Raw genomic sequence first — 27034 nt, 5'->3', positions numbered from 1 at the left:
TTTTTTCATTGTTTTCAAGTAACTTTTGACAATGCATGTTTAGTTTGTAATTTTGTTAAATTTAATCACAGGGTGTTTCTAATATATTATTTAGAAGCGTAAATTAGTGTGGATTACAATTATTTTAAACATTTTTCGGTATTTATAAGCTATATTTTTTACCGATTTTTTAAAAGCACTATCACCTAGTCGGCTAAATTGTACCACATCAAGTTGTATGGAACTTTACCAAAGGATTTTGAATTTTTTTTTAGTAAATCATTTAATAGTTATAATAGCATAGTTATGTTTGACTAACAATAAATTAAAGCAAAAGACTGGCAAAGTAGCTTAGTTACAAGTGTGCGTTACGATAATTGGAATTACAAAACTTGTACTCAAAATCGTGATAACGTGTAAAACAATATCGATTGTCTATGTTATTAACTACTGTTCCTTTTCGTTACCTAATTTGTTAAGAATGTATCGTATAATATTTTGCCATAGTTTTTTTATAGGCTTGAAATTTATTGAAGTCCAATTTAGTAACCTTGTGGTACAAATTATCGAACCGGTTGGCTAAATTGGACCGAAGCTCTGAACTTGTATTTTGTTGATTTGTGCTAAATATACAACAATTGTGTTGATAAATACCTATGAAATAGTAAGTTGAATAATTTCTCTTTAATTATATACCATGAACATTAACAAAAACAAAAGAAAACTATGTGTAAAACGGGATTGAAAAAAACTGGTCCAAATTACCGGACCTTTATTATTTGGAAAGAAAGTTTGATTTCGATAGTTTTTGAACGCAGCCATTCTTTGTTTGATGATAAATGCATGCATGGCCTGGTTTTATGTATTATGTATGTACATAATTATTTACAAAAAACCTAAGTGTGATATCCGTTGTCTCATATCCATAACAAACTCTACTTAATTTGGCACTGGACGACGCAGTGCTTAATTTGAGAATGTTTATTTATTTTATTAGAAAATTATAATTATTGTCTACTGTATTTTGTAATAACAAGCCTTAAGGAGAATCCATCTAATATTATTATTTTCTTTGTTACAGGTAAGCAAAAAATACAGATTACGTTCCAGCACAAAAATAATTCTGATATGCATGAATCGTACCTACCTGCAATTACTTTTGATATAGGTAGTAGGTAGTCCAATACGCGAATTACTTGAATTATTATAAGTAAAATAGAGAAGTCCTTAAAATTACCAATAACATCATCCTAATTTATCGTTTCCAAGCAGTTATTTTTAAAACTTAAAGACCTCCGAATTCGATTACTCGTTATCATTCGATCAAAAATTTACATTTTAAAGATTATGTCGAGTTTCTTCGTCTCGATCATTAGAGCAATCGGACAGCGGCCATTTGCATATAAATAGGCAAAGGCTGTTGTGAGCGCTTACACTCCTAATTAAGCTGTCAGTGCCTGTCTGCCGGATAATTTTCGCCTGGGCACAGGCCTGATAGCTGCCAAATGATGTAACAACTCCACAATTACTGGCTGAAAGCTTTTGGTAATCCGTGAAAAACCTTTAGTGATCACAGAGTCCAACAAAAAATCTACGTATTTCAGTAGTTGAGCCAAAAAGTTTTGAAGCTAACTTTTTCTAGCTTAGCTGACAAATACTCAAATAAAAGTAATAACGAGAAAAGGTAAATCATTGCAAAATGAAATAGGCTAAAGCATGAAACTATATGGGATATCATGGACAGAGTTCCGTACCATACCATAATGTGTCCATACTCCAGGAGCTCGGTGTCACTCAGCGTTTATCAACCGTAGTACAGTCGCGCATACTGCAATACTTCGGACATGTCTCGAGGCGGGATGACAACTCCATAGAACGACTGGTCGTCCAAGGAAAAGTCGAAGGAACCCGATCGCGTGGCAGGTCACCAATGCGCTGGACCGACGAAGTGAAAGCAGCAGTGGGAGACGGCTTATGTGACTGCACCAGACAGTCTGCCAATAGAGAGAGATGGAGGGAGATCGTGCGGAGAGTTGTATCCGCCTCTACAACCGATGTGAACAACGCCTCAACGTGACCACGACTCTGCCAAGAGCGTAACGAATAAGAAGAAGAATGAAACTATATGTGAGACAGAAAAGAGAGAGATAGTGATATGGGATAGACAGATAGAAATGTAGGTAACAAGTTAGGTAAGGTTTTTCCCAGGTCCCACAGCTGATCATCATCATCATCATTTCAGCCATAGGACGTCTACTGTTAAAATAGGCCTCCCCCAATGATTTCCACAATGGTACAGCACCTCTACGAGGTAGACGACCTCACCTTATTCTAAGCTTCGAACTTATGGCTGAAATGCTAAAAGTATAACATAAATATTCGTTTCTCAATTAATTTTCGAAAAATTCTTTCAAAATACATCGCTTTTCTATTTTAATTAACCAAACCAGCTGCCTGATGGACCAATTAAAGCTACCGTCTGTATTGTAAAGACGAGAAATGAATTATTGTTTAAGACAACAAATATTTCGACATTAATCGCAGCTTCTACGAATGCTTGAAGCTTTGAACTTAACAGTCCAATTATGAATTTGCAACTTGATTAAGACTCTTTTATGTAGTGCAAACCCAATTTGGTCATTTGAAATACCGAAAAATGGAAAATATAATATAGATTTTTATCACTTTTTTAGTATTTTATAAATGTTCACTGAAGGGGTGTTATAGTAAAATATAAAACCGTCCGGAAATGCAACTACCTATCCAGCAGTTCGTAATGTGATCGGAATATGTAAGAGCCCTAAAGTGAATACACCAAAATAGTCTTAGTCTATAAAACTCAACAGTATACGACTTAACAACAGTACCTGTCCTATACGTTTTGCCGGCAAAAACTTTTATAACACTACGTAGCATACTTTTATTTACTCTTATTTATGAAGAAGCTACGGAAAACATTTGTCAAGATCAGTCAGTAATAATTTCCATGTAAAGTTTTTTTCCATTTTGGACTATTTTTTTACTATTTTTCCCAGTCTCAGAATCTCAGACTCTATGCTCTAGTTTGATGAAAAGTACTTTTTCAGAAGTGGTAAATGGTCGATACATTTTGTGTGGAGATTTTTCCATTTCTTGCGAGTTTGTTTAGTGTGGAAATAGCCTTATGAACAGACGCTCCTCTCTCAAAACAGATACATCAGAAGCCTACGTACCACTTTACTCGACTGCCAGAGTAATCGCACAGTGGTCCAGTAATTATTTACGGTTTCACACACAGATTAGGCCATTGTCGAGGCCATTCCTGCTGAGATCTGTTATTATGGCAGCCGCAACTCTGCCTTACACAAATGAGCTGGTTCAGAGATTGTGTGAATGGATATCCAAAAACAGATTTCTACGAAAACGGTTACATTTTAATCGTTATACAAGGTGGAATTTTGTAATGCCACCTGAAGAGAAAGTACTCTAAATATTGTAGTTAGAAAATTTTACTCAAAGGATTTTTTTTAAGAAAGAGTACTGCATTTGTCTGTATAATTTTTTTTCAGAATCAAATGACACCCTGTGTTCCTCTTACTACATTTATTGAAATTGTTAACCTTAAAATGTAAGATAAATAAAAAAAATGCATAATTGCATATAGCTACGTATATTTATTTATGTAATACAAACACTATAGCTACCGTAGATATTCGGGGGTGATTTGAATGAAATTTCCTACTAAAATGCTGGTCGGTGAATCTCAAAGGTAGCAATTCTGCATGATGAGCTGTTTTAAGCAATATCGAGGCAATGTCGCCCCCACAAAGCCTGTTATTGCTCGCTTTTACCAAAACTGGTGATGTGATGAAGTGTTTGATCGATATCGATATTTTCTCTTCGACTACTCGTATAATTTATGTTGACTTGAATCCAGTTTATACACACAAATGTCTTACATAAGACAAGGGTATGGTTAGACAGAATAGATGGTACAACAATATTTTCTAGTGACATAATAAAGTTTGTAGTCACGCAGTTGACACACAAATAAATAATGTGGAGTGCAATGAAAACATACATGTTTGTTGCAAAATTACAACTCATGTAGCTCATTGTTGTCATCCGTGGTTGTCTGTCACGGTCTGACGATGGTCATTATTATTTGTATTTAAGAACGTTTAATTAAAATATATACACACACAAACACATAGCTCGTAGAGACGATGGCCGTTGGGACAGAAAAGTTCTCGAGTGGCGACCGCGGGCCGGAAACGTAGCGGGGGCAGGCCTCCCACTAGGTGGACCGATGATCTGGTGAAGGTTGCGGGCAGCGCAGGACCGGTCATTATGGAAATCCTTGGGGGAGGCTTTTGTCCAGCAGTGGACGTCATTTGGCTGAAGAGAATGAACGAATTAAAATATCGATAAATGTATACAGGTTTCAATTTACGGCACTAGCCGAAACCGCAGGCAAATGAGCTCTAAATACAAGACTTAGAACAGTTCGTAAATAGTCTCTATCTAGGAATTATATCTACTTTGATGCTAACGACCACTTTGGCTAAGTGTTTGCAAATACAGCTGTGGTCTGATTTAAAATTGAATTGAACTTTGTATCGCTCCTCAAACTCAAATATCTACTTTAAATAGAAATGTTTTTCTAAATATTTCATAGAATTAAAATTGCCTGCTCGTTATCACGAATTCTAAGTATTATTATTTTCTGCTTGCGGGAAAGACATACTTTTATCTAGATGTAAAATAGCATTAGGAAATGTATGAGCTGACTACAACAAATAAAGTACTCTTATCCCATCTTCAAGTATATCTACTACTACAAGATATACGTAGACAAGAGCCTTTTTGTTATAATAAAAAAGTTCTACCACATTTTTTTTCCTAAAGTCTGCTCCCATTACGTCATTTCTACGAACCCTGAGTTCTCAAACCCTAAAGCTAGATCTTCCCTTAACTTTTGAACCACTATAAGTACAGAACATTCGCTTCGGAGTTGGTTCGCAAATAGTCGCAACCATTCCGGGAATCCCCAGTTGTTTATCCAAACGATGTCAGTAAGTTTTCCTTAATTTTCCAATTTGACTCGATTCACTGTCCATTAAGAGGAATACAAGCTAATTTTCGCTGCTTCACGCTCACTTTTTCCCCTTAAGTTTGTTCAACATTATCTCGGAATTTGGCGACAGAAATTAGCAGTTTAAACGAGCCGTTTCTTTATTAAATTAGTGCCAATTATTTTTTAATTCAGTGTGAGTATTAAAACTCTAAAGCCGAGTTGCACCACCTAACTTTGGCCTTAACTATGATGATTTAACCGGTGTTTTTTGTATGGAGTTTGACAGATTTTTGACGTTTGTCAAAGTTAAAGTAAGATGGTGCAACTCACCCTAAGTAAACTCTAATTAAATAATAACCTTAAACATTATTGCGAGAAAAAATATACAATTCTGAGTCTGTCTCCCAAAAAAGGGGCAATATACCTGGACTGTTGCGTATTTGTAACATTAAAGTTGATGAAGTAATTTTCCAAGCACAATCAAACCCACTTTTTCATGGGATTCCCTTCTTGTCAAATAGAATAGGACCATTAACATGGCTAACAATGCATGAGTTGCAATTTTGTGAGCCACACTTAGCTAATGGATGAACGAGTCGACCCTGTTTAAATTTTAAATTGGAGTACTGAGGCCATTTCAACGTGATTATCTACAGCTACCCGCGACTTTGCCCATGTGGCCTCTAACAAAAAGTATTTAAAAAGACCTGTAATTCAAAACATTATAGTTACGAAAAGACATTTTCATAAAGTCCCTGACTTGCGAGAAATAATGAGTCAAACTTTTATTCTGAATATTTTTTTTTTTACGTTAATGTATTTTAGCCTGTGTTCTTCCTTCAAGAACCCTATCTATACGAACCTCTATTTTGTAAAGACTTAGGCCGAGTTGCACCACCTTATTTTAACCGTAACAATAACAATAACCGGTGCTTTTTGTATGGAGTTTGACCGATTTTTGACGTTTGTCCAAGTTAAAGGAAGTAAAAAGAAAATAAGATGGTTCAATTCAGCCTTAATGACTAAGTGAAATTAGCAGTGACCAACACTAAACGTACTTTCCAGCACAGAGATGCTATAGTGTGCTATAAGTTTAAGAAAACTAAAAGAATTGTGCTTATACCTACTTCCCACGCCAGGCTTGTTACTTGTCAGTTAATCGCGTATTTTGCTACTTAATCCCCTTTTACGACTTTGTCACTTATGCCTGTTTTCACCATCAATTCCTAATTTTAATCACCTCTATGAAAACAAAATTCCTGTTATAGGGGTCACTTAAAAATTAGGGATTGATGGTGAAAATGGGCATTTATCCCATATTTGTCACTTAATCGCCTTTTGATACTTCCATAGAAACAGTGAGAGTCTTATTCTACGTACTCTGTCAAGATCAAACGGCAAAAAGTACCTAAACGTTGCCGAATCTTGGCTTTTAATAAGTCGATCCCTCACCACCGCGATCAAGTCAAGAGCTATATTGACTATCCCAATTCCCAGCGCTCATTGACCAAAGTGTCTCTTCAACAGGAATAAATTTCATTACACTGTATCCCGATCACGTTATCCACTCGAAAAGGTACGAATATGAACCCTATTTTTATAAGGCCAGAGATGATGTGATAAGGTATAATAATGATGTTTCGTGTAAATACTACTATTACGCTACAATAATAAAATGTTTGAGTAGTTGTACTGGAATCATTATACGGAACATTTACAATCCTTGAAGAGTAATACAGGGTGAAAACGAAACAAGACATCGAAATAACTAGTTACTGATCCTGATGCTTTACGAGCTCTATCAAACGACATCAATAACAGGTTATAGAATAAACCAGCTAGCTTTCCATCCTGTTTCAACCCTGTATTATTGTCTACGTTGTATTTCTAGCTATTACTGTTCTGTATCTGTTTTCGGAACTCAAACCATTTGTTTGCTTAACACAGGACAATATGGGTATGTACAACATATACAAGGTATATACAAATGTGGGAGTAGCTTCATTTTTAAAAGGCTGGCATCATCATCATCATTATTTCAGTCACAGGACATCCACTGCTGAACATAGGCCTCCCCCAATGACTTCCACATCGCCTGGTTTGTGGATTTCTTGCGAGGCTTGCAGATTTCCGTAACACGCTCCTTTGGTATGTTTTTTTTTTTTCTAAAATATTATAAATCAAATTAATCAGTGTTTTGACTTAGTATATTGGTAGGTACAGATTCATCATCATCATCATCAACAGCCGTTTACAGTCCACTGCTGGACTATGAGCCTCCTCCACTATAGTGGAGGGTTTTGCCATAATCTCCACGCTTGGCAGGCGGGTTGGAGATCGCAGTTTAAAAGATTGATGTTTTTCAGAGAGCGCTGCTGCCCATTCTCTGTTTGATGTGTAGTCCCTAAGTCGCCTCTTACGACACCCGCGGGAAGAGTAGGGGTTGGTGACAAATGTATTCTACTCTTGAAGGTACAGATTGTTCAGTTATAATTCCTATTACAACAGTCATACTGAAACTTGTGGAAACAATAAGTATTATTTCATTCACCTCATTAACCCGTTCAGGCCTGCACAAAGATAATTTTCTTGTCAGAACTGTGTTATAAATTCCTAGGCTTGCTCGCTTTAAATCAAGTTCAGCAATAAAGATGATTATTTAAGTGCGAGCGCATGCTGCGGTTAAATGGGCCGCTCGTGACGGGAATACAACGGACACTGGCCGAGCATTCGCTGGGCAGACCTAGTGGGAGAACGGCGTAAGCCGAAAACAGAGTTTTTGGTACACAGACAAATGCTTGGTCACAAACACTGGATAGAATTTCAGGCTGTAGTGTTTAGGAGTATAGTCTGGTCTGTGAGCACGTAGAATTTTGTCCAATGACCCCAAGCTACCCATCCTTATCGCTCGCGCGTAATTAAGTTGCTATCGGGCTCGCACACTCACTGCGGGTGCCAGTCGGACAGTCGCGACAGCAATATAATTACGCGCGAGCGATAAGGATGGGTAGCTAGGGGTCATTGGACAAAATTCTACGTGCTCACAGACCGGGCTTTACAGTTGTAAGCACATCTTATTAAATCATCAACAACACAGACGAAAGTTATGTAGTACTCGTATGTCTTTATAACTGTCTAAGGTACGGCAGTGTTTATCACAGTATAATGTCGCGTGTAGATTGCAATGACACTAAACAGGAGCCTAGATTCTTTACTTGACCCAATTTAATTACCATCTTCATTTCATATTTAGTCAGATTTATGAGCTTATCAGATGTGTCAAAACAAATTGCCAAGGCATTAACTTCAGGATTTTTTTGCAAGAAGTACAAATTAAAAACCAATCTTGACTTATACCATTTTGCACCCAGCCCCTTTCTGCCTCATTTTAGCCAAGCGTTTGTTTAATAAAATTTGTATTACCTTTTTTATTCATGCAAGGACGTCGAATAAAATATTTTGTATGCAATGAAAACACCACCGGGCGCTGTTTGCATTAATAATTGTGTAGTGGCGTTGTAAAATCAAACATTATTAGAACTTCTACTATTTGTATTATAATTATTCCCGTAAATACAAAGCGACTTCTTCTTTATTGTGAATACTTAATTTAAGATCGACAAGATAATTATAAGCTAGATGCAGGCCGCCACCAACCGGCCATTGTGGAAATCATTGGGGGAGGCCTATGTTCAGCAGTGGACGTCCTATGGCTGAAATGATGATGACGATAATGATAATGAAGATAAAAGCGTCTCTGACATAAAATATCTGACTAACAAAAGGTTAGTGATAGTGACTGATCATACAGGGAACTGTAGGAGAGTAAATCTATACTAATATTATAAATGCGAAAGTAACTCTGTCTGTCTGTCTCGCTTTCACGCCTAAACCACAGAACCGATTTTGATGAAATTTGGCATAGATATAGTTTAAGTCCCGGGAAAAGACATAGGATAGTTTTTATCCCGGTTTTTGAAACAGGGACGCGCGCGATAAAGCTTTTATGTGACAGACAAACCACGCGAGCGAAGCCGGGGGCGGAAAGCTAGTAACCAATATACGGTTTTATACACAGTGTTAAAATTAGACTTGTATGGACTGTTAACGCCTACACAACGTTCATGAAGTAAAAGCGTGGGATTTTGTTTTCAGTCGTTATTGGAACTCAACAACGATTAAAAACAAAATCCAAACAAGATGAAAATTTTCAGTTAACCATTATTGAACATACATTGAAACTCCAAGCTGTTTGTTGTTCTTTGTCTATTCAAGGCTCTTGTTCATTGTACCCAGTACCACTAACTGTGCTCGACTAAAGACAGTTTACCGAAACTTGCTTTGACAGTTGTATAAACTGAGTAGTTGTGTTTAACTTACAGGTATCAATAACATTATTATTATGAGGTCTCTTAATCAAATGACTCAAGTCATAAGTCTTTGACCAGTGTGTGTTGCCAGTGATGGTATACCCCTTTCGGACCGCTCCAATACAATTGTGCGGGTTACAAAATCGAGATTATCTCATTAGTTTTACATCGGAAGTGGATGGGCTGAGTATCGTACGATTGTGCGGGATGCGTTCTTTCACCTCCCGTTCAAATTTTGTTCGAAGCGCATTTGGTGAGCAGGTTACAACCTGTACAGTTCATGACTGATTACGCTCCCCGACTTGGCGAAAGAAATTACCTACTATGGTTTTATTTTGTAAGTGTAGTATTATACAACTTATTGATTAGACAAATAGTTAAAAATAGCATCTTTTTGTGATAACAGTGTCTACTTGTAAGCAAAGGCTTTGGCGTAACGGCTTAACGAACTTTACTGACACAATTGTATCGACGTGGGCCCTACAATACCTTATGCGTATTTTAAGTTTCTCATAATTATGAATTTTTCATGGTTTCCGCACTATGTTTCCGATTTTAAACGACGCTACTATCGCAGAGATGCTCAATGCATCTGGGGATGAGAGCAATGACAACGACAAAAGCTAGTTTCGACTACTTCAGATGAACTACTCCTCTTCTTCAGATAATGGCTTAAACATTCATGACAATTCATACCTCTGAGTATGCAAGCGGCATAGCAGACGAAGCCCTTCAATCGTCAACAACTTCCAGGAGATGCTATTCATGATCCAGGAGATATTAAAACTCCATAGGAATATTTCGAGCGCTATATTTACTGTTGAGCTCATGAAACAGATGGTTTTTCCCACAAATCAATATTAAATGGCTAATACTGGTATAAAAATTAGACCTGTTTATTCCTTACTGGTTATAAATACGTTTTTCGGAATACATGCCATTGATAAAATTCCCAAAACCCTTACAATTTTGACCCTCACAATTGTACGTAGGAAGTGAAGGGCCCAGTTTGATACAATTGTTGGTATATGAATTTTCCAAGATGGCGGCGGAAAATCTGGAAAATTATAGCAGATTCGTAATCTGCGGCCCCAAATTACCTAAAATTCATGTTCAAACTTACAAATTTCTCTCTAGTTTAAGCGCGGGTCCGAAAGGGATACGGATCTGAGACGTGGTCGCTTACTATGGGCCTCATAAGAAGGCTCAAGGTCAAAGGGCGATGGAGCGTGCTATGCTTGGAGTTTCCCTGCGTGATCGAATCAGAAATGAGGAGATCTGTAGGAGAACCTGAGTGACTGACATAGCCCGCAGAATCGCTAAAATCAAGTGGCAGTGGGCGGGGCACTCGTAGAGCTGATGGCCGTTGGGGCAGGAAAGTTCTTGAGTGGCGACCACGAGCCGGAAGACGTAGCGTGGGCAGGCCTCCCACTAGGTGGACCGACGATCTGGTGAAGGTCGTGGGAGGTGCCTGGATGCGAGCGGCGCAGGACCGGTCTTTGTGGAAATCCTTGGGGGAGGCCTTTGTACAGCAGTGGACGCCTTTCTGCTGAAACGAAAGAACGAACAAATCAAAAATGACGTCTCTGTCTATCATTTCATAAGTATCTCAAAGACTTGTAAATTAATCGTCTGCTAGAAATTAAAATCCGAGCATCGAATCCATTTTTACCTAATTACAATTGACCTCGCACCACAAAACCCCCGACCACCAATTTATCGCTAACCTATCTCAAAAGTCTTACAAAATGCACAACACCGCAACCCAGCTGTGTGCGTGCCATATATCATGGTGCGGGCGCCCGGTGACAGCGCGGGAACTCCCTAAGTAAGTTGCTGAGTACATACTTCTGGACGCAATTGGCTACGGGGTAGGTCAACAAGAAACATCAGCTCCAATATAACGTGAAATTTAGAGCAGCTTAGGAGAAACTTCGTAACGTTTGCGACATTTTCAGGGCTGTTACTAAAATGGTAAGTAGGCAAAAGGCGCTGTACTTATCAATTGTGAAATTCATTACGAATGTAATCGAAGACGTGTCCAAAAATGAGCATTTGCTAATATTAATATTGACTTCTTAAAATATAGAGCTAAATCTGTGTATCACAAAGGTCGACGTGAAAATATGCTACATAATATTTTGTTTTTGATTTAAGGACTTTATACATTATATGAGGACGACAAGGATCTGGTAGTTATGGAAAACGTTGTTATGTTGAGTGTATGTACTCGTAGAAGGCTGGCTGATTTATATTGTCATTGTCTTTATATTAGGTAAAGCTATAAGAATGGTTGTTGCATAATAAATTAAATTTTTCTTTGTGTATTGGCCTGACACCTAGGTTTCTATACTACCTAGGTTCTAGCCCTGCGGGCAAAGCAACTATGTACTACAAACTAAGTAGTTATTTATACAATTGAAAAGTCATAAATTTTAAAATAATAGAAACTGAATTATTGTATTGAAAAGTGAAGTTTTAAAATAAATCAGTGTGCATCGTTGCAATATTTCATAGAGCGCATGTCACGGGCGCCACTCGTACGAGTGCGGTCGAGCGATAAGGGCGGTTGGAAGTTGTTAGAGTTCTGAGAGACCACAAATTTTAGTGGACACGGTAGAAGCGTATGGAATAATTTTACAAGTACGTTTTCTGTAGATATGTATTAAAGGCAACCGTTTCCAACTGACTGATTTATTATTAACACACTCCGAACGAATTGCGCTGAAAGGCACGAAGACTATGAAGGTATTATGAAGTAGGTAGGTAGGTACCTACCTAAGAATCTGCTAAGAAATAATTTTCTAAAATTCACCTTTAAGGGGGTCTAAAGATTCTGTTGAGAAACAAGGGATTTTAGTAGAAGAAAGATGGATTCTATAATGTGTTCTTGTATTGCCTTTTCGATTCGTTAGGAAACTTAAGAGACATGAGAAAATTTATTGGTATACTTTCACTCCCTTATTAATAAAAAGTTACACTTAGGATGAACACTGGATTAAAATGACATTTCCATACTAAATGACAACTTAAGCCAGAGTAAAACAAGGGTGTAACTTTTATTAATAAGGGGGTCAAAGTGTAGTTTACTAACTGGTCCATTAATGATCTATTACTACATACGCCTATACTTAGGTATACATTGTTTCATACAACGCCTATAAGATCAAAATACAGTTTGAATTCCGCTAGGAATAAAAAAGTAGGTACTTGTATTTTTATAAGATTTTTATAACAATTCCCACGTCTCAGCTTTTAAGATAAAGGCTGAAATAGATTGTTAAGTGTTACTTAATGTATACTCTCAGCAAAGTTTATTTAAATCTCCAGCAGTTAAGGCGTGAAGTAGCAACAGACTGACAAGTCTACACTTATATTATTAGTTTGGACTTAATCGACATTTATTGTCCTTTCGAAACTCAACAAAGGTTTCTGCCCTTCAATTGTAAACTTTTTAATAGTTCTCAAAATATTTGAAACATGTTTTCGTCCAAACTTTCCAGACTTCAATCAGTTGACATAACTCTCGCAAACTATATCGATTTCGATTAACCTTTAACTGGTATTGAACTTTATTTTATTTTGAACCTTAATCCATTACAATAAAGTTCAATTTAAGGTGACAATAATTAAGCCAGGTGAAGGTATGACTTTCGTAATATCGACACTCGAACGCAGACTCTGGATCATTCCCGCAAACGACGTCATCCACGTACTCGGTTTGAATTTGATTTTATGACGTCATCGTGCTATCGGCCTCCGGCAGGCTGAAAATATTTAAAGCCAAGATGTTATTGCTCAAACTTTTTGGTAGGTACCAAACACTGATATATATTTGAAATAAAAAATCAAAAGGAAATTAATTTGTAGCAATCAACGATTGATTAACTAAGTACTGCAGAGCTAAACCACAGTCACTAAGGTGATAGTCACAATAAATAATTATAATTTGTCGCATCCTCGAGATTTTCATATTAACTGTGTAGTCCACTCCTGAAAGTACTATAAGCATCGAATATAATATTTATCCAAACACACTTAAAAACTTACGCAGTTTTTGATTCACTTTATTCATCATCACTATGTCCACATTATTATCACAAATTAATGTCACATTGGAATTGTTATGAAGTAGGTTCGTTTCTAGATTAAATGTAATGTATTATGGATAGACACTCGAATATTTTTTATTGTTATAGATTGTTTCATCCACGAAGACGCACCCCACCAATTTTTGGTCGAGGGAAGCGCAGGGTGCGGGGAGTTTGATCCGAGCAATCCGAGCGTCATTATTGTAGTGTGCGTGTGCACTCAAGGATAATTATTTAGCGTGTACCGATAACACTCAAACATTAGCGGAAGAATGATGGGGCGATTATGATTATGTTGTCCTTTAGACTTTAGATACTTAATGACTACCCTACGAAGGTATCGATCACGTACTTCCCAAGACCTTCAACAAATCGTCAGTCCACCTAGCTAGAATGGCCTTCCCACACTATGTCGGCTTAGTCATCAAAATAACAACTTCTCAAAATGACAACCGAGATGCAAAATGTCCACTTCTCGAAATTACAACTTCTTAAAATGTCAACTTCGCTAAAAGACAGCTTCTCATAATGTCTATTTCTCACAATGACAAATTCGCATTTGGTCAACTTCTATTATTTTATTTTCATTATTTCTAGAGTTCTAGTTCTTCTAGAGTTGTCATTATGCGAAGTTGACCAAATGCGAATTTGTCATTGTGAGAAATAGACAATAAGAGAAGTTGTCTTTTAGCGAAGTTGACATTTTAAGAAGTTGTCATTTTGAGAATTGGACATTTTGCGACCCGGTTGTCATTACGAGCTGAAACGGACATTTTGCGTCCCGGTTGTCATTTTGAGAAGTTGTTATTTTGATGACTAAGACACTATGTCTTCTAGTCTGTTCTCGCCAATCGAGAATTGTTCTGCCTCAACGACCAATTGTCAGTCCACCTAGTGGGAAGCCTGCCCACACTACGTCTCCCGGTCTGTGTCCGGCACTCGAGAACTTTTCTGTCCCATGGCTACCAATGCCTACTGAATATAATATCCATTATACCATAGTGACCTTATGACAATGAAAAACGCTTCAAACAAAATTATCTATTTATTTACACGTGGTAACCTGCGACAATTTTCTGCTATTTGAACTTAAATAATAGTTTTCGAGCATATAAAAGCAGTTTTATTCAGACACTAAAAGTTAGTTACAAACAAACCAACATGTGGGCTTTAGTTTTATTCACGGTGCTTACTACCAGCGTTTTGGTAAGTCATTTTTTTAATACGTACAACTTGTACATTTACGTAACTAATATTTTATAACTGGTACATATATCTAAGGCTGAGTTGCATGCACCATCTTACTTTAGTAACGGTGATTTTTGTATGGAATTTGACAAACTTTGTTATAGGTTTAAAGTGAAATGGTGCAACCCAGCCTAAGTTTTGTAAAAAGATTTCGCTTCGAATATAATCTATACTTTTTATAATATTATAAAGCTGAAGAGTTTGTTTGTTTGTTTGTTTGTTTGTTTGTTTGTTTGTTTGTTTGGTTGAACGCGCTAATCTCAGGAACTACTGGACCGATTTGAAAAATTCTTTTTGTGTTGGATAGCCCGTTAGTTCCTGAAGGCTTTAGGCTATATATTATCATCACGCTAAGACCAATAGGAGCGGAGCACCAATGAAGAATGTTTCAAATCAGTAATTTTTTTCCTTTTGAGAGCTGACGCTGCGTAAACGGTTAAAGTTTCGCAAAAATCATGTATGACAGGATTATTCCCCTTTAAAAGTTCTAAAAAAAAGTCCGCGATAGTATATGTCTATCTTTTAAGGTTGGCTCATAGTAACCCTTTTTATGCAAAAAGAAATCTGTTTTATATTAATGCATTATTTGCGGAGGTTTTTTCATAAACATGATATTAATCCTTATCCATATAAATAATTTATTCATCACAAGTATTTAATTTTAAACATACTTGGCCTTTACACCATTCGATTTCAATAAATATCTTAGGAGATATCGCAGTCTTAAAATATCATCGCAGCAAAATAATGATCAAGTACTGCGCGCGCCACTGATGGATCAATGCACAGCCTAAACCGCTGATCGTAGAGACCTGAAACTTGGACGGTGTGTTCTTTGTAAGACGTAAGCATCTGATAAGAACGGATTTTCCAAAATTCTACCCCTAAGGAGGTAAAAAGGGGAGGGCAAAGTTTGTATGGGATAACGCGATTCCTTCGTTCAATCTACTTCAAATTTCGCATAAGCATTCTATAACAGAATTAATGGAAGATGTGTTTCGTATTTTAGTGAAATGCATCCCCTAACTATGTTAAAAAGGGGTAGAAAGTTATTTTAGTGGTGATTTTCTTCAAACTTGATATTAATTACTCATTAGTGCATTTTTTTTACAATCATGTCATGTTAAAGACTATCATACTCTAGGGGCCTCCACTTAACCTCGGAGTGGGTGCCCGCTGCGTGCGCTCGCCTAACAATGCATAGTAATGCATGACGGTCAATTCATGCCGCGGGCATGCTTGCGCTGTATATACATAAACTAATTTTCGCGCGAGAGTTTTGGCGGAGGCCCTTGAGGTAGTGGGAGTAGTCTTGAGGAAAAGCTCCTTCTCCCACGGCCAGTGGCATGCTAGAAGCTTGGTGATTCTAGCACCCGTAGGAAATAAAAAAAAAAGTTTACCAATAATACTGCGGTAGGTGTAGTTTTCGATTTCGTTGTAAAAAGATAATACCACCGATCAAAGGCCGAGCTGCATATTCATAAAATATAAGAAAATTTATTTTCATGTTTATTTAACCTTTAAGATTTTTATATTTTATAAGTATTCAAACATTTAGATAATAACGTTAAAAACATTTAAAAATCGCATGAGAACGTTTTCGACTTCTCCGCGGACGAAGTAGCGGGCAAAAGCTATTTGTAAAATAATTAGACTAAATTATTAAAAGTGCCTACCCAAAGTCATTATTCCACGCGGACGAAGTCGCGGGCACAGCTAGTAATTTATAACGATAAAAATAATGTTTAAAAAAAACATTTTATTCCAGGCTGATAATGACTGTATGAAATACGTCCAACCCGTAAGTACCTATTTCATATTTTTGACATCTTTTTATAATACTTCAATGTGATCGTTTCATTGACTCATCATCATCATCATTTCAGCCACAGGACGTCCACTGCTGAGCATAGGCGTCCCCCAATGATTTCCATATCGCCCGGTTGGTAGCGGCTTGCATCCAGCGCCTTCCTCCTTAGTAGGGAATTTAGTGCAAGAACCCCTCCACTTTGGTATAGAAGGCTCATTTTTGCAACAGTGGTTCTTTGGGTGCTCCTGAGTGGATTTCCGTCGGTAGACATCGGGAGCCCCCCCTGTGGTAGCAGGGGGAGGGGGGGCAAGTTTCCTTCCGCCGCGCTTCACTTTAAGGCCCATATCTTCAAAACTATGGGTATTAGGGCAAGTACGGTATCATTTTCGGATAACTAGAGGATGGCGAATTCATTTCTAGAACAAACTTTTTGCCTTTTCATACAAAAAAATAGAAATATTGAGTAAAATTCACAAAAATCAAAAAGTATTTTTTTAAATAAACGTCGTTTACTTTTAAACCACTGGAGATAATCTAATAAAAAAAATATGACCTGAAAGCTACATTTATCAGGATTATAAAAATATAACATTGTATGGTACTTTTTTCACAAAAAGTAGGTGAAAAAAATTTTTTCTTCAGGACACAGCGGGCGAATTTTATTGCGCATCGGAAAAAAATATTTATTTTATCCATGAATTCATACTATTTGGTTCAAAGGAAGCAAGGATTATTATTTTAGAATTTATTTAGAGTTACTGGCACATCAATCTACCATAATTTGTATTTTTTCGTCAATTGATTTTGAACTCTATGTGTGAGACGTAAGGTTGAAAATAGCTTAAATACATTTTAATATTGAAAATATCATAAGAAGAAAGCACTAAATAAAGAACTTTAATTTGTCTAAACGTCTTAATGATTATTATTATTTTAATTAACACTTATTTCTACATAATATTGTACCAGTGATTTAACAGAAAGGTAAGTGTGAGGAAAATGAGGTTTCACAATCATAGTACGGGAGATATTTTTAGCACAAAGGTTACGGCTGTGACCGTTTTAGTTGTTTTTTTCAGTCAGCACCAGCTTCTGCACTACTTCTTGCACTTACATCTCACCATTTCCAGGCAAGCCTCGGCAGCTACGGGCAAACCGGTCCATGTAGGCTCCATCTTGCTATCGGCTCTGGTCCACCCCCACCCAGTCGGGTAAAGGGAAGACTAAGTCGGATGCTTGCAACTAATCCTATACGCGAACCCCTTGGATTGATCTAGTAAGTAAGTGGATAGATCTTGAACAAGGGACAACTAGAAAAGAGGACCAAAATCCCAACAGAACAGCCTAATCTGGTTTACTGACAGCTCAAAGATGCAGTAGCGGCGTGGGGGGGGGGGGGGGGGGCAGCATCAGAGGGTGACACATGTCGCACAGATTAGTACTCACTGGCGCATCTGCATAGCAAGTCTGCGGTCTATGTCATGGTCTTTCAATCTTGGAATCGGTAGGTAACCCCAAAATCGTGGGGGTTACCAGGGGGTGCCTTAGGACTTACGCCGCCACTGCAAAGATGGCCTTGGGAACGGGAACGGGCGTCTACTGTAAACACTTCGAACATAGTGAACGCTTAAAGAGGTTTGCTACAGTGTTTCAAGCTGAATTCTTCGCTTTAATATGTGTGCACTAAAGAACAGGGGTGTAAAAAACGCAATATTTACATCCTGATCCACAGCCAGGCAGCACTCAAACAAAAAGCCATCGCCTCAGTGAAGGTTGAGTCTAGAATTATTCTAGATGCAATCTTAAAGATGAACAAACTCGGAAGGCATAAAAGTGTCCCTGATGTGGGATACCTGGACATACACGGATCAAATGCAATGGGAGAGCCGACAGTCTAGCGAAACTAGGGTCAGAGGCGATACCTATTGGGTCAGAACTGATACTTACCTTTATCTAACGGTATACCTCATGGCCATAATATGGCCATATCCAAGAAGCACAGTGCTGAATGGGAAAGCTCCAACGATATAAGATAAGCATCTCCAAATCATTCCTAAAGGGAAACACAGAGTCATGGAGAAAACTCATTAAGCGGAAATAAAAGGTACCTAAGCCCAAGCAATTACTGGTACGCAAACTGGGCATTATGGAACGAACCACATGTCCCACAAAATGGGCCTAACAACAGAAGACAGCTCTCGAGCATGTGGAATACATGTAGGGTCCATGAATCAATACTGTAAGGATGGGTCTGCTTGGGTCAGCATATCCGGCATCAGAAGACTTAGAAGGCTTTCACTCAGACGCTTAATTCACCTAATGGATAATTTTTTTCTGGATGATAGGGAATAAAAAAATGGAGCATAAAGATCCTAATGGGTCGCTGTGGACTACGCTTAGACCTAGCTTAGCTTAGCTTAGCCTACATACTTAGCCCTACATAAGATAACCCAGACAGCAGCAGCAGCTTTGTATCAGTCTTGGCTACTGGCAGTATATCAAGGGATTCACGTATAGGATCAGGTGCAAGCAACCGACTCGAGTCTTCCCATTACCCGACTGGTTGGGGGTGGACCAGAGTCGATAGCAAGATGGAGCCTACATGGACCGGTTTGCCCGTAGCTGCCGAGGCTTGCCTGGAAATGGTGAGATGTAAGTGCAAGAAGTAGTGCAGAAGCTGGTGCTGACTGAAAAAAACAACTAAAACGGTCACAGCCGTAACCTTTGTGCTAAAAATATCTCCCGTACTATGATTGTGAAACCTCATTTTCCTCACACTTACCTTTCTGTTAAATCACTGGTACAATATTATGTAGAAATAAGTGTTAATTAAAATAATAATAATCATTAAGACGTTTAGACAAATTAAAGTTCTTTATTTAGTGCTTTCTTCTTATGATATTTTCAATATTAAAATGTATTTAAGCTATTTTCAACCTTACGTCTCATACATAGAGTTCAAAATCAATTGACGAAAAAATACAAATTATGGTAGATTGATGTGCCAGCAACTCTAAATAAATTCTAAAATAATAATCCTTGCTTCCTTTGAACCAAATAGTATGAATTCATGGATAAAATAAATATTTTTTTCCGATGCGCAATAAAATTCGCCCGCTGTGTCCTGAAGAAAAAATTTATTTCACCTACTTTTTGTGAAAAAAGTACCATACAATGTTATATTTTTATAATCCTGATAAATGTAGCTTTCAGGTCATATTTTTTTTATTAGATTATCTCCAGTGGTTTAAAAGTAAACGACGTTTATTTAAAAAAATACTTTTTGATTTTTGTGAATTTTACTCAATATTTCTATTTTTTTGTATGAAAAGGCAAAAAGTTTGTTCTAGAAATGAATTCGCCATCCTCTAGTTATCCGAAAATGATACCGTACTTGCCCTAATACCCATAGTTTTGAAGATATGGGCCTTAAAGTGAAGCGCGGCGGAAGGAAACTTGCCCCCCCTCCCCCTGCTACCACAGGGGGGGCTCCCGATGTCTACCGACGGAAATCCACTCAGTAGCACCCAAAGAACCACTGTTGCAAAAATGAGCCTTCTATACCAAAGTGGAGGGGTCTCCATACAAATCATTGCACTAAATTCCCTACTACCTACCTTTATGGCCTCGTCGGTCCACCTTGTGGGTGGACATTAACACATTGTGTAATAAAAAATTGTGAAAAGCTTTTGTTTGTCTATGGATATTTTTTCATCCTTGTAAACATACAAAAGCAGAAGTTTTAAATAAAATATAATATAATTGCATTCCCCAGCACTACTTGACAGAATGCTGCAAATTGGACCTTCCTGATCCAGCTATCCATATTAATCTGATAAAGGAGTGCCTTTCACTCCCCAATGAAGCACCAGCGGTAAGTTATTACAATAATATTTTATTATCTAATTAAAAAAGATATAAAGGGTAAATTTCGGAAATTCTTGAATGCAGTTCTCTTTCTTTTCAAAAATAAAGAAATGTTTTCTTTGAGTAAAATGTAATATCGACCTACAGTATTAAGAGTACCAACTTTCCCTCTAGGTGACATTACAAAATTCCACCCTGTATATATGCATACTCCATACCATTGTATAGATCGTTTCATCCACGGAGACGCGCCCTACCATTCTTCCGCTAATAGTAAGGATTAGTGAGAATTTTTGTGACACATAATTTAATGAAAAACGTTAATAAAATATTACTATTTCAGTGCGAGCGAGACATCTGTAGCATCACGAAGAAAGGCATCGCCTCGGCCGATGGAAAGCTGGACAAGAGTAAACTCAAAGAACACACTGAGAAATTCTTCGAATCATCTCCAGAACTAAGCAAAGCCGTCACGGAAAATTGTATTAACAGGGATATCTCCAAGATCGGGCCTCCAGATATGTGCGAGTACACCAGATACAGAGCTTGCGTGGGAGTCCAACTGGCCATGGTATGTTTAAATAATATTTTACTATAAGTATAGATAAACAATAATTTTATAATAATACATTAACTTAAATTACTTAAGTCATTGAACGCCGAGACGCTAGACACAATGGAAATTGTATTGTTCGAGGCTCACCGGTGAGCCGCGTGGCGTCCAACGTGTTAAAAACTAAAATTAAAAAATTACTAATGATAAAAACTATTTACAAAATAAAAAATACTTCACCCCCAGCGCCGCAGTCAGGAATGGTGCCCAAAAGGCTGGCAGCATTGCCACGTTGAATGGCCAGGCTAATTCTCTGACGGAAATAGCTGCCAGCCTTTTGATCACCGGTCACCTCGGTGAGCCTCTTTGCCAGTTCCTTATAAAAGGAACGAGCGCTTGGACACCATGGTCCCATAGTCTCAACCCCAAACGGCACAAATATATAACTCTCATTGAGAGCTGCATATTTGCGCCGCTTGGAGCACTCAGCCGAGGCCGCCGCCGTGCCTGCGGCGAGGGAGGTACCTCCTGTATGAGACGGAGCAAGCGTATCCGCGCATGTTGCGTCCCACACAAGAGGACGTCCCTGCTTCCAGGGAATGAGCGTCATGCCGTCAGGTCTCTTGCCGTCGTCACGGAATATGCCGTTAGGCTCTAAAACTGCTGGCACATTGACGGCGACATAAGCTCTGCGGATGACGTCATTGATGCAGGCGTGTCGGGAGACTCGACCAGCGCTCATTTGGCATGAGACGCCATGGTGTCCTAACTCACCGACGCGAGTAACGCAACGACAGCGATGGGGATGGTTTGTCTTGACGCCAAGTCTAAGGGAAATGGCCAGAGACAGTGTACTCCTGTCAAGCAGAGTCCCGATATTGGCCGAAGGAAGAGCATGTAGCCAATAACCGGACTCTGCCTGAAAGACCGATAGTAGGCGAGCACGCTCTGCAGCATTTTCAGAGGAAGCCAATAGATCACTCTGAAAACGTAAACATTAACTATCGAACACTGAAAGTACTGAAAACTTTCATTCATACGTTTTTCTTAATTTGAACAAACCTGCTTAGGCAGTAGTGCAGTTCTATCTGTTTTATTAGGCTGAGTTGCACCACCTTTGACCGTAACTTTATGGATAATGTATTTGGTATTGAGTTTGACAGATATTTGACATTTGTTAAAGTCAAAGTAAGATGGTGCAACCCAGCCTTAATCTTCTTTAATCGATAGGTATACTAGGTATTGGTATGAGTACCAACTCTCCGTCAAATATTTAGGCCCTGTTTCACCACAATTGCTTATAAACTTTAGGAACTTCTCTGGAAAACACTCTTTAAATTTTAACACTAGGCAGACAGGATTTATACCAAAGGACAATGGGCAAAATGGTACCCGGCTCCAATAGATATGCTTCTATTGTCGTTTGAAAGGTCTTACCAAGACGAACAACTTTTACTACGGCCACCAGCCTCAGATCTGGTTGTGTTCGAAGAAAAACATACTTTTTTGCAAAATGGTACCCGGCTCCAATAGTTATGTTTGTAGTGTCATTTGAAAGGTCTTACCAAGACGAACAACATTTACTATGGCCACCAGCCTCAGATCTGGTTACGTTCTAAGATAAACATATTTTTTGTGTAACCGAAGTATCATTCGTGTCCATCGTACCTATGGTACTTACGTTATGCGAGGCACGAAGGGTTTCCTGCTCCAGCATCCTTCCTTAACTCTATAATTATTGATAGGGATAATTGTGAAATAAATGTTTTTATTTGAAGAACTACTACCCCCTAATTAATAAAAAGTTATACCTAGGATGAACCTTGGATTAAAATGACATTTCCATTGCTAAAGCGAATAAATCCACAAGACCCAATAAGTCCACCCACAAGATGGACCGACGACCTCATAAAGGTAGCGGGAAGGCGCTAGATGCAGGCCTCCACCAACCGGCCATTTTGGAAATCATTGGGGGAGGCCTATGTTCAACTGGACGTCCAATGGTTAAAATGATCATGATGATGATGATGAAAGCGAATAAAGGGCTAATAGCTTGGGTAGTTCATCGTAGGTATAATCCTTTCCTTTTCAATGCTTCTTTTAGTTATATTAATAGATTGTAGTCATAATACATACTCGTATACATGGATGATTGTGTTATACTTTCATTAAAATACTTAGTGGAATTACTGCTTTCAAAACGTAAATCAGAACTGGCCCCATAGCAGACATTTTCCTACATCTAAAGGCCTTTTGAAATATATATTGGTTATGGCTATTGGAGCGGGTACCACTTTCCATACATTGTTGCCCATCATCCTTTGAAATAAACAACTTGAAAAAATCGAACTGCCTAAGGCGGGAATAGTCGGAAAGGTCGTGGGTTCGATTCCCGCCTTAGTCAGTTTGATTTTTCAAATTATTTATTTAAAATTTATGGTTTGAGAAGCGACTCTATACAAATCGCTAAGAAATTTTAATAATTTAATTAACTAACTTCCTAAATTGATGCTATGAAATCACATCATGATTAAATATTTAAATTTTTCTATTACACTGTTTCTTTAACATTTACAGTCTTTCAAATTACTTAAATAACCCCATATATTTTCATTCGACTTTCGCAAGGAATATGTGACGGGAAAAATAGCTCCTTTCACATTTAGATTTCGGAATGTATCTCGGGGAGCATAAAATAAATAGAGAAAGAAGGTTATCTCCATACAGAATTAATCCATACTAATTTGTTGGTTTAGGCAAATCTTATATCGTGGTTATCAGGATGACGGCTTTATCGTCTTTTATTTAGAATAATTCACGTATGTAATGCAAAGAGAGTGAGATTTTCTTATCTGGGGGAAACTCCTGCTTTTGAGCCGTAAAATGTATTCTTGTTCCATACTTAACGTGACACATTATATTATTTTCCACATAAAAAAGAGGAGACGAGTCGGGTTAGGATGCGCGCCATGATATACTTACACTTGTCGACGTTAAATGTATGGACAAAATCGATAAATGGCGTGATAACCGGTTATCGCGGCGCGTATCCTAGGCCTACAGGAGAGACCAATCAACGCTGGGCACCGAGTGCTTTAAGTAAAATAATAATAATAATAAAATATGTTTATTCTCACCATAATCTTACAAATAAGGTACATAAGACTGATTAAAAGGAACATTTTACCGATTATGGCGGGTTGACACCTGAACTAGGAAAGATCCTGTATCTCAGGTTGCCAACCCTCCACCTCTAATACTACTATGGGCTCTGCATAAAATCTTAATTATATTACATACCTACTGATTACTTGTAACTATTAGCTAAATAATTAATACTAAAGAATTTTTGAGGTGGGTAGTTATGTTGGTGATTATGTGTGTGAGTGTGTTTGTGTGTGTACTTACTTTCCAAAGAATTCACTAAATAGATTACTTACTACTTGTCTGTATTGTGGCGATATGTAGAAGACCATAATATTATTCGAGCACAATAATGTGTCCTGCCTCAGAATTCTAGGATTCCAAGACATAGACATCACTAGGGCTAAAAAGAAAAATGTTATTAAAACTCTCATTTATTTCTTACTTCATCACCATCATCATCTCAGCCACAGGACGTCCACTGCTGAACATAGACCTCCCCCAATGCTTTCCATGTTGCCCGGTTGGTAGCGGCCTGCGTCCAGCGCCTTCTTGCTACCTTTATGATGTCGTCGGTCCACCTTGTGGGTGGACGTCCCACGCTGCGTTCTCCGGTACGCGGCCTCCGCTCCAGAACCTTGCTGCCCCATCGGCCGTCAGTTCTGCGTACTATGTGCCCTGCCCATTGCCACTTCAGCTTTCATTTTTACAGCTTCATTTCTTACTTGATTTTTAAAATTCAATACAAAAATTCTTTGATAAATGAATGTTACAGAATTCAATTTTATATTAATCCCGACCCTAATCCGAGTACTAATTTATGTCCTTTGTAGGTACAAACAGCGGCTTATCAAGTTAAATACCGTGGATTTTATGTAGTTGTATTAGGTTCCATTTTCCAACAAAATTGTAAAGTCCAGCAGCTATTGACTACATAAATAAAATTGCGCACTTTAATGGTAACGTTTTAGTGCGAATGAAAGCGCACTTGGCCTCTTAAAAGTTCTTAAATATTATTTTCTACCTAAAATAACTGAACTGAACAATCGAAAGTCTGATACATTTTGTGAAGTCCCAAAGCAAAACTGTTTGCAATTTTAGTGATTTATTTGCAGTGACAGTTACAAGAGTGATGTGTGTATGTCGATAATTTGTCTAATCACTAATGTCTTATATCGATAGATTTAAATAAACCCTGTTAACCCATCGTGGTAAGCTAACTATGCTTGTGCTACAAGTAGGTTTTTCAACTACAATAGTCGGTGAGGTTCGAACCCGCGTTCCTCGCATCTCGATTCGGCCAATCCGACACCGAAACCATTGGGCTATTGTCCCTTATTATTAAGTTACATGTTTTATGTAATGTAAACATCAATCAAAATGCACTAGTGTTATGATTATTGCACCACTTGCCAAGGACTAATCGAAGTACTTTCAGTTAAGGCTTTCTTGCTCTTCTTTATTTCTCTTTCTTTCTCGTTTGTCTATTGATTATGTTCCAGTCATTTGTAGATACCTTGTCTTTTACCAGTGTAGATGCATTTACATTAAGGAGATTATGTCTACTTAAGGTATTTTTATCGATATCGTTAAAATGTAAACTCCCATCACTAGCCCAAGAGACGCTTCATAAGATACGTAAACCACTTGAGTTAAGCGTACTTTAAAATGGTAGAAATTTTACGTCTCGCCAATAATAATTCTATGGGGACAACCATTTGAAGAGTTGCACTTGCGCTTTAAGTGAAGTATTTATTTAATACTTTAGTTTCTTTTAAATGAATGCTCAAAAAACTTGTCGCCTCAAGCGTAGACTTAAGTTTCTGGCTTAGCTTTTTTGGTTAGACTTCAAAATTGTAACCAATCAGGCTTCAATATTTAGTCTATTTTTGGATGTTGTGAAAATTAATAATATACAAAGTAATTTCAAAACATCACCGGTTTCTGATAAAATTCCAGAAAGTATTTTAAATGAAAGCTTTTTGATTACCGTTAATTACATCTGCCAGTTCTCTATATCTGTAAAATTATAAGTTGTAGTTTTTCTGTCAGAAAAAATTCTAATTGATGGGTCATATCAGGAACGGTGAAACTTGGCACTGAAACGATTGCAAGATATGAGCAAAGTTAGTGACTTTTTTTTAACCTATAAAATAATAAATAAATATCCTTGGACATTTATTTCCTAACTTCATTAATCTTACTAATTTTATATTATCTAGCTACTACGAGTAATATCTAACAAAAAATACCGGCTGAGTAAATTAAGCTGTAACTTCTTCACCCTGTTACTTCTAGTCCTTTGACCCCTACTTAATCGACCAAGGCCAGTCTTCTAATCCGTAAGTAGATAATTAAAAAGCGGTTTTACTTTTTGTTCCAGATGTGTCCCGAATGGTCCAATGAAGGCGAGTGCGCTGGAAGCAAAGTTGCCTTCGCTGAGTGCGCGAGGAAATTAAAAATGGAAGCTTAAGAACTGCTTGTATTCGTAATTTGCTAAATCATAAATAATTGACACTATTTTATTAGTACGTAACCTGTTCAATGTTCATTGTACTTTAATAGCAATTTGTCAGTAAAGTAAATTTCAATTGGAATACGAGTGTTTTTTTGTTTTATTATTTCGATTACGATCCGTATAATTTTCTCAATTAATTTGATTACTGTCTCCACATCTTGGTGATTATAAAATATTTGCTTTGAGTGTTTTTATAATCGTGCGGATTTCATCACGGACGGAAAAGGCTTGTGTCACACATGCGGGACAATCCCGCGTCAGTGATGAAATTAAAACACCTTTTATCTATGTTATTTTCGTTCCCAATGCAGATATTACAAATCCATGTTCAAAGCACGTGATCGAACGGCCAAATTATCTCAAATTACGGGGCCGGTGCCTCATGTGTTAAGTAATTA

General features: G+C 37.7%; 1 protein-coding gene across 1 annotated transcript; it reads left to right on the top strand.

Moving 5' to 3' along the window:
* Window positions 1-14640: 14640 nt before the first annotated feature.
* On the top strand, window positions 14641-26643 carry LOC135072979 (uncharacterized). Its single transcript, XM_063966979.1, has 5 exons — window positions 14641-14702; window positions 16513-16545; window positions 20330-20428; window positions 20765-20992; window positions 26502-26643. Exons 1-5 carry the CDS (start codon window positions 14658-14660, stop codon window positions 26589-26591), a joined length of 495 nt encoding a protein of 164 aa, XP_063823049.1. The 5' UTR covers window positions 14641-14657; the 3' UTR covers window positions 26592-26643.
* Window positions 26644-27034: the final 391 nt, after the last annotated feature.

Source organism: Ostrinia nubilalis, chromosome 6 (assembly GCF_963855985.1).
Source record: "Ostrinia nubilalis chromosome 6, ilOstNubi1.1, whole genome shotgun sequence".
In the NCBI taxonomy this organism is placed as follows: domain Eukaryota; kingdom Metazoa; phylum Arthropoda; class Insecta; order Lepidoptera; family Crambidae; genus Ostrinia; species Ostrinia nubilalis.
The sequence above is the reverse complement of the archived record's forward strand: the minus strand, read 5'-3'. Positions and strand labels throughout refer to the sequence as shown.

Excerpts from the sequence above, each read along its gene's own strand:
- LOC135072979 (XM_063966979.1), top strand. The coding sequence starts at position 14,658 with ATGTGGGCTTTAGTTTTATTCACGGTGCTTACTACCAGCGTTTTG. Across the intron at positions 16,546-20,329 it reads GTATGAAATACGTCCAACCC|CACTACTTGACAGAATGCTG; the intron begins GTAAGTACCTAT and ends TGCATTCCCCAG. Across the intron at positions 20,429-20,764 it reads TCCCCAATGAAGCACCAGCG|TGCGAGCGAGACATCTGTAG; the intron begins GTAAGTTATTAC and ends TTACTATTTCAG.